Genomic DNA, 11323 nt, shown 5'->3' with positions numbered 1-11323 from the left:
TTACCGCCCCTTCTTCAGTAGTCTCTTGATTCCTTGCTTGATCTCCTGGGTTCTCACCCCATAAACAATGGGATTAAGGGCTGCAGGGATGACATGGTGGAGGACATTGAGCAAGACTGGCACTTCGGAAGAGACCTTCCGCTTAGCTACGTGTGTGAGGATAAAGACCAAAAGAATGGTGCTAAAGAATAGGATGAGGATGAAGTGCGAGCCACATGTGCTCAGGGCTTTGGCTACAGCACCCTCTGCCTTGAGTCTCAGCACAGCTCTTAGTATGAGGGTGTAGGAGAGGAAGATGAGGATGAGGTCAGATCCCAGCAGAGTCCAGCCTCCAGCAAACTGATAAAGGCGATTGATAGTGACGTCATCACAAGAGAGTCGGGAGACAGACATGTTGGCACAGATGCAGTTGTCAATGACATTTCTCCAACAGTAATGGAGTCGTGCTGAAAGAATGGGGATGGGCAAAGGGATAAGGGCATTTCTGACCAAAATAAATGTGGCAGCCTTGACTACAAATTGGTCGGTGATGATGGATGGATATCTCAGTGGGTGGCAGATGGCTATATAGCGATCAAAGGCCATGATCATGAATGTGCAAGATTCCATAGCAAGGAAGCTGTTCATGATATACATCTGGAGGAAACAGGCAGGAAAGCTAATGAGCCTGAGATCAAACCAGAAGATGGCTAGTACCTTGGGGATGACAGTGAGACAGAGCACAATGTCCAGCATGGAGAGGAGGCTGAGTAAGTAGTACATGGGCTCATGCAGAGAGGCCTCCATTCGAATGGTGATCAGAAGAATAGCATTAGCCCCCAAGGCTAGGAGGAAGAGAAGGCTGAGTGGCAGGGAGAGCCAGAGCTGCCAGCTGGGATACGTGACAAAACAATTTAGGAGGAAGTCTGAAACTCCAGTAGAGATGGTGTCGTTCTTGTGTGCTGTCATATTTTGTCATGCAGTCCTACAGCTTTCTTTTAGGAAACTGTAAAATTAGGATTTAAATAATTAGATTCAAACTGTAAATATATGAAGGAAGAGTGAGTTGCTTTGGTTCGACACAACTGTAGCAGGTTATCCACGTCAACTGAGTTTAATCTGCTTGTTTCTGGTGCCTTTTCAGTGTCACCTTAACTATGTAGAGGACTATACGTTTGATTTTATCTTCAAAAGACTTGGTGTATTTTTACAGAAACTGAGACTGAGAAAAAGACTTAGGATGTTATTTTTACATGCAGGTGAAGTGTATGTTTTACATAATTTTTCTCTTCATTTTCTTTTTAATGCTCATGTAAATTATCATTCACTTAACTACTCTACTGCAACAAAAGCTTGGCACAAAAATGGACTCAGAAATGTGTATCTAATTTTCATAGCCTTTCAGTTGTGTTTATGTTGCTTTAATTATATATTTTTATCAACTCTACAGTGAAAACAGTCAATTCTTTGCCTCAAAAGTAATTTTTATCTGCTAAGAATGTACCTTTTAAAATGTTTGATCCTTGTCTGTTTCCTAGAGCACCATGCTTTTAGGAGTCCTATGTTCTAGACTATGAGAGAGTGGTTGATTTCAGTTGTGCAGATGATGGTGCTCACTAGTTAAAACCTTCCATCCTTGTTCATGTTCATTTCCTCTTTGCATGACCCAGAGAAATATGTACACCTTCCATATTGCTATAAGTCTCTTCTCATGTACGTTTATTCACTTAGGACCTAAGGACACAAAATGGGAAAACAAGCTATCTTTCCTTGTAAAGTCGTAAAACTCTGTTATAAGGTAATAAAATCAATCTTTCCTTGAAATGTAGGAAAGTCCTTGTGGGATTATATTGATAACAAATTAGTGAGTCATGGTAAGAATGGGCATCTAGAGTGAGGTGATGGCCCAATGGTGCCTTCCAAGAATGAACATGGATTATTTGGAGAAGGCTAAATCTCACATTGCATAGCAGCAGGAGAAAAACAGGTAGAGAATGTTTTTATCTAGCACAGACATCAGAGATTCTAGCATGCTTCCCCTTCCATATATAGAGAACAGCCTCAAAGTGCACTGTAGCTTGGCAGATTGTGGTATTTCAGGATCTTTCAAATCAGACAGTTGTACCTAAGTCTGTCTAGGAGTTAGCAGTCTCTGATAAGATGTAGATGATTCTGTGATAATGTGCCTGTTTCACTGATCTTAGAGACTGACTCACTTCTGTTGTAATAAGAGCGGTGGGTTGCGTTCCTGCCACCAGGCTAGCTTTACCCGAAATAGTTACATGGAAACTGTATTCTTTTAAACATTGCCTGGCCCATTAGTTCCACCCTCTTATTGGCTAGCTCTTACATATTGATCTAACCCATTTCTAATAATCTGTGTAGCCCACGAAGTGGCTTATCAGGGAAGATCTTAACCTGTGTCTGTCTGGAGTGGGAGAATCATGGCGACTCCTTACTTGGCTTCTTTCTCCCAGCATTCTGTTCTGTTTACTCCGCCTACCTAATTTTCTGTCCTATTAAAGGGCTGAGGCAGTCTCTTTACTTAACCAACGAAATTAACACAAAACAGAAGAGTCTCCCCCATCACACTTCCAGGGGCAGTGGGTCACAACTGCAGTCCTAGCACTTGGCAGGCTGAGGTCGGAATGATCCTGAATTCAAGGACAGATAGAGACAGACCCCCATATAAACAAACCAGCAGGCTTAAATTATTATGTTATTAGCAGTTTTTAAAGTGGAATGTGTTAGAAAATAAGCAGTTCTTGTGTTTAGGTACAGTAGAAAGGAATCAAAGTCATAGTAAAGCTGGAGACACAGAACTCCATGATACACAGATACATGCATACACATATGTAAATGGATACATATCTACCTATCTCTCTACCTACCTACGTACCTACCTCCCTACCCCTTCCCTCCCTCCCTCCCTCCCTCCCTCCCTCCCTCCCTCCCTTTCTCCCTCACTCCCTACCTACCTATCACTCTACCTGTCTTTCAAGGATTTTCTATGATGTCCAGCCCAGTTGTAAGTATAGTTTGCTAGTGTCTGGGCTCCTCCTGTCCTGCTCATTGTTCATAAGTCTCAATTTCTTTATTCATTCATTCCTTTTTTGTATTGCTTTTTATATTTTTCCTGGTTTCAGGTGATAAATCTTAAAGTTTGATAAAAATGACAAACCTATTCCCCCTACCTAATTTTCTAGTTCCTAACTCCATACCCAACCCCCAATTTTAGCTTCTCCTTTTCAGCAGTTTCAAATGTGCTTAGTGGAGTGAATGATGGACAGCAATGGAGGGTGGCCCAGAGAGTGCACCTTCTAGTCTCAGTTTGTAACTGAGGAGCTTTCCCTGTGACACCAACATCAAAAACTCTGCCTGTTCTTTTATATTTCAATAATTCACTGTGTATTTGAGGTATAAATCAAATACCTTTTAAGCCCATAATTTCTGGCAAGTGACCTAATTCATGTTTGCTTTTCTTGTATGCACATACAGCTTCATTCTAATTACAAATATCTCTATTATCACTATACTCGTCTTTATTATTTTTATTTCTTTTATTATTTATTCCTTCGTCTTCTTCTGACTAATTCCTTGCCATTTATTTCTTACAATGCATAGAGCTACATCTCACTGTGATCAAAAAACTTCCCTGGTGGATCACAAAGAATTCCTGAAAAAAGGAAAGATTTCATATTGGAAACAGTAAGAATTTTGGGTTTAGCTCCAGTGGCTACCATCAAATAGAAGATTTGCTGACTGAAGCATGAAGGTTGATGGAGGAGCCTAGAGAAATGTTTATGCTTTATGTCTTATAGAGCTTTAGTGTAACTATTTTCATCATTAGGGAAAATGCTGGAGGATGACATATGACCATTTTATTTCTTTCCCTCTCATTCACGATTCCACCTTCCCTCTCCTTTCCCTGCACTTTTTCAGTTACAGCTCCCATTCCAACAAGTACAAAACTGCGAATTCAACCAAAGAAGTTAAGTTCCTAGTTGTTCTTTTTGTCTTGGCTTGCGACTAGAGGTTGAAAATGACAACGTTGGTGGTGAGATCTATTGAATGTCTCTGCTTCTAGTCAGGGACATAATGAGGAATCCTAGGAAGCTTAGGTCAAAACCAAAACAACGACCTTGCAGCCAGAGCCTTTCCTCTGAATGAGAAGGCCGCATATCTGCACTAGAGAAGCCCTGTTCCTAGAAGTGACAATATTGTTGTTTCTTCTGGCATCCTGATGTTCAGAGAAGAATGTAGGAAATCTGTTCTAAGTTAGTTTAGACATTATTGAGTGTACATAATAGGCAGTAGCTCATGGTTTCTTCATGCATGACTTTCTAGTTATGAAGCTGTTGATTTTAGCAATCCATTAACTTCTGCTAAAACTTGCAGAATTATCTTCTCCCGATACCAATTATAGCTTTTTCCCTGCCTCTGATGTTACTCCTACCAAAATTATTTACTGCTCAACAATCCACTTGAAAATATATTTCTTCCCCAGACCTCTGAATTTCTGTATTCATAGCTGAAAACTACAATCATTTTACCTGGGCTCTATACAATGCCTGTTCTGTCTAGGTTTTCCATTTCTGACTCCACTAAAAATCTTGAAGAGGCAAAGAAGGGATGGGTTATGGAGGGAGTGAAAGGGAGAGAGACATGTCAGAAGCTGGCTCCTCACGTTTGATTCCTAAATCCAGACAGACAGTCTCCACTCTTCCAGTTGTACTGAACAAGAAAGAGACACAAGTCCAGGTTTAAGAGTTAGGACTCTGATCTTTTGTTAGTGGATACCCTTTGACACCCTGTTCTCAGAGTCACTTACCATGAACTGAAAGCATGGTTTATGGATCCATGGATGCTAGATTTCTGGCTAGTTGAAGACATGGCCTGGGTAGTTATACATATGGGCCTCAGGTATCTTAACTTCTGTGGTCTCAATTTATCTTCTCCCTAGCTCAATAGATTCCTCTGGGAGAGCCAAACAGACGTGCAGGAGAAAATTAATATTTTTTTTTTCAAAAAGGAATTGTCCCTGGTAATCTAGCCCTATATTGCCTGGCTGTCCAGCAGGGACTAAGTCAGTCTCTTGGGTACAGGATTTGTCCACGCACCTCTGTACTTGCTCAGGCTTAGCTGCACATCTACTCAGTGTCTTTCATGGAGCCCAGAAAAAGTTTGTGTCTGCTTCCTGAATACACTATCGAATGGATACAGTCCCTCAAACTTAATGAGCCAGAGTTAACCTATCACAACTCTTGTCCTGGAGCTATTATCATATGAATACAAGTGGACATAGTGAAAAAAATCCTATAGAGAAGGTTTCAGTGCAAGTTGCTTTTTACTCAGTGGAACTCTTTCCATTTAATGAAGTAAAAGGCTTGCTTTCCTTTAAGTAGTGCTCATTATACCCTGTATTCTATTTTGCCATTTTAGACCATACTTTTATGCTATGGAAGGTAAGCTTAAGTTTGCCATATATTGTCGATATCTTAATTCTTTTCAATATACATAATGAAGTTCAATAATTACCTCAAACTTCTTATCCTCCAATTGTAGCATTATTGCTAATTTCAACTAACCAATATTTTTCCTCATTTTATTTTGAGGTATTTTTAAATTATTTCTATTTCTGTTAATTTTTGTCAGCTATCATAGCACACATTTTGAGACTTTGCTGTTATGGGCACCGGATTTTGTAAATGTTAACTTTTAGATGGACTGGGCATGGCAAGCAGGCAGTACCTCTATTGATGTGGGATTGTCTCAGCTTAGATACTTAAGAGCTTAGCATTTTAAAAGCTTGTCAAGACAATAGAGAAAAGACAATGCAATAGGACAGATTCAGACATAAAAGACCTCTAAATGGGTCATAGTGTTACCTAAAGTATGTAGAAATGGGAGATAGAAAAAAAGAGTCTATAGAGTTAAAAAATAATGTTAATGCTTAAAAAAAAAGGAGTAAATCTTTAAAGAATCAGAGTACAGGTAGTCATAGATTAAAAAAACAAAGAAAAATAAGCCACATAAAAATGAAAAATTCACAGAGAGTCTTATTTATTACGTTTCTTTGAATTTTTGACTGTAAAGGAGCTAAGTACAAAGAGACATTTTATTGTATGGGCTAAGTTAAACCATCATGTATATTATAAAGGTATTATGACTTCAGAATTTCAGTCTAAGGATATGATTCTTTGGAAAAGAGGTTCTTCTTTTGTTTTCACAGAGGATGCGACCCTGTGGATTGTTTCTAGACCAATATGGTATGATAGACCATGTCCTCCTGAAAGGTTGCTGTGAACACCATCAAAAGCTTACTTTGCTCAACTGCTGACCGAGATGAAGCTGGCACACAGGATATACCATGAAGGACCTGATTACCAGCACCCTCATACAGAAGGAAGAAGTTTGGAGAGAAATAACATTCCCAAATAATGTTTATAACTGTTTGTTTACATTTACAGGGGGATATGATATAGATATGAATAATTTACATTGATATAAATCTTGACTTATTAATACAAATTTAAGGTCAATTTTGTTATATGAATATGTATTTCTGATCTTGTTAATGTATTGTGGTTGTGTAGATCATTTAAAAATGTAATGTATAATTAGGAAATATAGGTTGTTAATGGATAATCATTTGATAATAGTCATGTTAGTTAGATTTTCTAGATATATAGAGATATATTTCAGTTAGATAGGCATTCTTCATATCTTTCAAAGATTACAGAATATGGTATTTAAAATGTTTTAATAACTTAGAGCTTTTCATGACAATGAGACATGTCTGCTCCTGGAAGCACCAATCTACTTCAAGAGGAAGATGGGTATCAAAGAGGCTCCTTATGGAGTTGGTTAGCCATTTGGGCAAGAAACTGCTCCTGCCTGGACTGTTGCATAGACTGGATACAAAGAACCCACAAAGAGAGGACTGCTGAACTTGCCTAAAGGTAAAATGATCCTTTGGGGGTTTTGATTCATGGAAGATTCGGTGAGACATTCTGCAGGATACATAAGAAAGTGACTGAACTGTCTTTGAAATTTCTTGCTTCATAGAAAAGTCTGCTGGATACTATGGGCCTGTAGGCTGAAGATGGCTATCCCAACGGTACAGAATAACATTGGATGACTGTCCAGGCAGCAAGATGTCTCTGTCATTCTAGAGTTTTGTAAGTTGCTTACAATGTACTTCCTGTTTACTTAGGTAATATTATATCCTTCTGGAATCTTTAATGGAGTTGAATGACAGATAGTTTTAGTTATAATTTTCCATTGTTATAATAAAAGATAAAATAGATCTAAATATTGTAACTGTAATTCTTGCTTGGTAACTGTTTTGTTATATGTAATTTTACTATAGAAAGTTAAAACCTTTTTTTACTTTTTAAACAGAAAAGGGGAAATGGTATAGGAGGTTCTTTTGTCTATATATTGCTTTTATTGGTTGAATAAAGAAACTGTCTTGGCCTTTTGATAGGGCAGTAATTAGGTAGGCAGGGAGACAGAACTGAATGCTGGGAAGAAGGGCAGTTGGAGAAGCCTCCATGGAGCTGCCAGTCAGACATGCTGAATCTTTCCCAGTAAGATGCAACCTCATGGTGACATACAGATTATGAGAAATGGGTTGAATCAAGATGTGACAGTTGGGCAATAAGAGGCTAGAGCTAATGGTCCAGGCAGTGATTTAATTAATACAATTTCTGTGTGATTATTTTGGGGATTAAGCTAGCCAGGTGGCTAGGATGGAAAACAGGCCCACTCTTCCTACAATATTCCTGACTCAGCTTTAGATACAAAACCTTGCAGCTCTTTTAAGAGGTCCTGCAGCAAAACTTTTAAATGGTGTTGATGAAAAGCTGAATGCATGCTTTTTGGTGGTGGCAGGGATCTTGAAATGCCATAGAGTTGAGGCAATAAACATGACTCTGGTTGGAATCTCCACTATGTAGCAGGAATCTCAGAAAGCTAAGGAATGGACTGGATTCAGCCGTCAAAGCTATGGCTTTAATCCTATCCATATATTTTAGCAGATTAATGACTAATGTGGTCAGAAAAAGAGAGATATATAGTAAGGATAGATTCAAAAAGAAAACCTCTAAATGGTTTATTTGTGTTTAAAAATATATGTAGGATTGTGAGAAAAAAGAGATAAAGTCCTTAAAAAAGAGAGTAGTTGGGTATGGTTGCACACACCCTTAATCCCAACACTTGGCAGGCAGAGAGGCAAGAGGATCTCTGTGGGTTCAAGGATAACCTGGCCTACCAAGTGAATTAGCCAAAGATAAACAGAGAAATCCTGTCTCAAAAATAAAAAAATTAAAGTAAAAATAAAAGAAATAGAATTTAAAGTAAAGCCATGTAAAGATGGAAAATACTCAGAGAATCTGAACACTGTATATTATTATGTTGTCTTTGAGTTGCTTGACAGCAAGAGATGCTAAAAGACATTTGAATAGAAATGCTGCTGGATTAATAAAACAGAAATATTTTGTACATGCCTTGACTTGAAATTGAAGTCAAAAGATATGTTACTTTGGAGAAGAGGTTTTGCTTTTATTTCCATAGGAAATGAGAGGCTATGGATTTATTCTGGATTAAGAAAAATCAGATTTGAACAAGGAAGACCCCCCTGAGAAATCTCTGATAGAAGTAGATGGCCCAGACATCTGAGTTCTATATCCAGAACAGATTAAAGACTTCTGCCTGAGATAATCAACTCTTACAGGATACTCCAGTCATGACTTTATCATAATTCTAAATTATCTTTAGGTCCCCATAAGATTATCAGCATCTGCAATCAGCAGGAAGTAGCCTGGAAAAATATGTACACATTCCCCCCAAATGGACTATGGATATTTTCTTTTGTTTAGAATGTTGCTTACAAGTTTTTATAGAAAATGGTAAGGAAAAAAAACTAAGCAAAGGATATGAGATTCAGAGTTCTTGTTTAAAAAATAGAGGGGGGAAGTGCTGTCGGACAATGTTTTGTACACTGTCAATCATATTTTAATAAAATGCTGATTGGCCAGTAGTCAGGCAGGAAGTAGAGGCAGGGTGATGAGAATAGGAGAATTCTGGAAATAGGAAAATTTAGTCTACAGTCATGACTCAGCCTCAGAGGAATTTTAGACAAGAAAAATACAGAGTTTTACACAGCTTCTTGCTGTTTGCTGGTGGTCTGCAGCAGCTCCTTTGAGAGAGATTTTTCTTGATGCAGCCATAGGAGGAAAATAGCTGTGGCCCTTTCAAAATGCTGGCTTCTGGGCTATGCTGCCAGCATGACCTCTGGCTCTTTTGGAAGATGGAGCATTGGAGTGGGGTTTGTGAGCAGTTGCTACAGCTTACTTGATAGAAACTTGGACTAGCTTGTGCCTGGAAGTGGGCTAGTGTGTGTGACTCAGAGGTGCAAGTGGCTCTGCCATGCTGGACTGGGTGGGGCAAGTAGGAAGTACCATATTTGACCTAGTAATGTTTCAGCTTAGATTCTTAAGATCTTAGCATTTTAAGAAGCACTTCTGGTTAGAAAATAATTACAGATATGCAATAAAGACAAATCCAGATGAGTCATAGTGTTAGATCATGTATGTAGGCTTGGAAGAGAGAAGAAAAAGAGTATAGAGAGTCATAAAATAAAGTTAGTGCTAAAAAAGGTAAAGTCTTTTAAGAAACAGAGCATTAGCCCCCAAGGCTAGGAGGAAGAGAAGGCTGAGTGGCAGGGAGAGCCAGAGCTGCCAGCTGGGATACGTGACAAAACAATTTAGGAGGAAGTCTGAAACTCCAGTAGAGATGGTGTCGTTCTTGTGTGCTGTCATATTTTGTCATATAGTCCTACAGCTTTCTTTTAGGAAACTGTAAAATTAGGATTTAAATAATTAGATTCAAACTGTAAATATATGAAGGTAGGACGAGTTGCTTTGGTTAGACACAACTGTAGCAGGTTATCCATGTCAACTGAGTTTATTGGCTTGTTTCTGGTCCTTTTTCCACTGGGATACTACTGTCACCTTAACTAGGTAGAGGAGTATACATTCGATTTCATTTTCAAAAGACTTGGTGTATCTTTATAGAAACTAAGACTGAGAAAAAGACTTAGGATGTTATTTTTACTTGCAGGTGAAACTGTGTATATTTTACATATAATTTTTCTCTTCATTTTCTTTTTTAATGTTCACGTAAATTATCATTCAGTTAACTACTCTACTGCAACAAAAGCTTGGCCCAAAAAAGGGACTCAGATAAATGTACCTAGTTTCCACAGTCTTTCAATTATATTTATGTTGCTTTAAGTATTTATTTTTATCTACTCTACAGTGAAAACAGTCAATTTTTTGTCTCAAAATAATTTTTATTTGCTAAGAATGTACCTTACAAAATAGTTGATCCTGCTCTGTTTCTTAGAGCATTATGCTTTTAGGAATCCTACCTTTTAGACTAAAGGAGAGTGGTTAATTGCAGTGGTGTAGATGATAGGGCTCACTTGTTAAAACCTTCCATCCCTGTTCATGTTCATTTTCTACTTGAATCACCCAGAGGCATATTTTCACCTTCCCTATTACTGTAAGTCTCTTCTCACATAAGTTTTTCAACTTAGAATTCTTTTAGGCCCTAAGGAGGCCACAAAATGGGAAAAAAACTATCTTTCCTTGTAAGGTAGTAAAAAGAATCTTTCTTTGTAAGGTAGGAAAATCCCTGTGGGATTATGGTGATAACAAATTAGTGAGCCATGGTAAGAATGTGCATCTAGAATGAACTGCTGGCACAATGGTGAATGTGGATTATTTGGAGAAGGCTAATCCTCACATTCAGCAGAAGCAGGAAAAAAACACATAAATAAGGTGAACCAGTCCAGACATCAAAGATTGTAACACACTTCCCTTTCCCCATATAGAGAACAGCCTCAAAGTGCACTGTAGCTTGGCAGGTTGTGTTATTTCAGGATCTATCAAATCAGACAGTTGCACTAAAGTCTGTCTAGGAGTTAGCAGTCTCTGATAAGATGTAGGTGATTCTGTGATAATGTGCCTATTTCACTGATCATAGAGACCGACTCACTTCCAGGGGCAGTGGGTCGCAACTGCAGTCCAAACACCTGGGAGGCTGAGGTAGGAAGGATCCACAGTTGAAGGTCAGATAGATACACCCTTATAAACAAACCAGCAGGCTTAAATTATTATATAATTAGCAGTTTTTTTTAAAGTGGAATATGTTAGGAAATAAGTAGTTCTGGGGTTGGGGTACAGTAGAAAGGAATCAAAGTCATAGTGAAGCTGGAGACCCAGAACTCCATGATATACAGATACATGCATATACATATGTTAATGCATATATGTCT

The 11323-nt window shown here is 38.4% G+C and overlaps 1 protein-coding gene across 1 annotated transcript; it reads right to left on the bottom strand.

Moving 5' to 3' along the window:
- Positions 1–948, bottom strand: LOC101981707 (olfactory receptor 56A3). Its single transcript, XM_005370194.1, has one exon. It carries the CDS (start codon positions 946–948, stop codon positions 1–3), a length of 948 nt encoding a protein of 315 aa, XP_005370251.1.
- Between the last annotated feature and the right edge of the window lie 10375 nt (positions 949–11323).

The sequence above is a fragment of the Microtus ochrogaster genome, unplaced genomic scaffold (genome assembly GCF_000317375.1).
Source record: "Microtus ochrogaster isolate Prairie Vole_2 unplaced genomic scaffold, MicOch1.0 UNK73, whole genome shotgun sequence".
NCBI lineage: Eukaryota > Metazoa > Chordata > Mammalia > Rodentia > Cricetidae > Microtus > Microtus ochrogaster.
The sequence above is the reverse complement of the archived record's forward strand: the minus strand, read 5'-3'. Positions and strand labels throughout refer to the sequence as shown.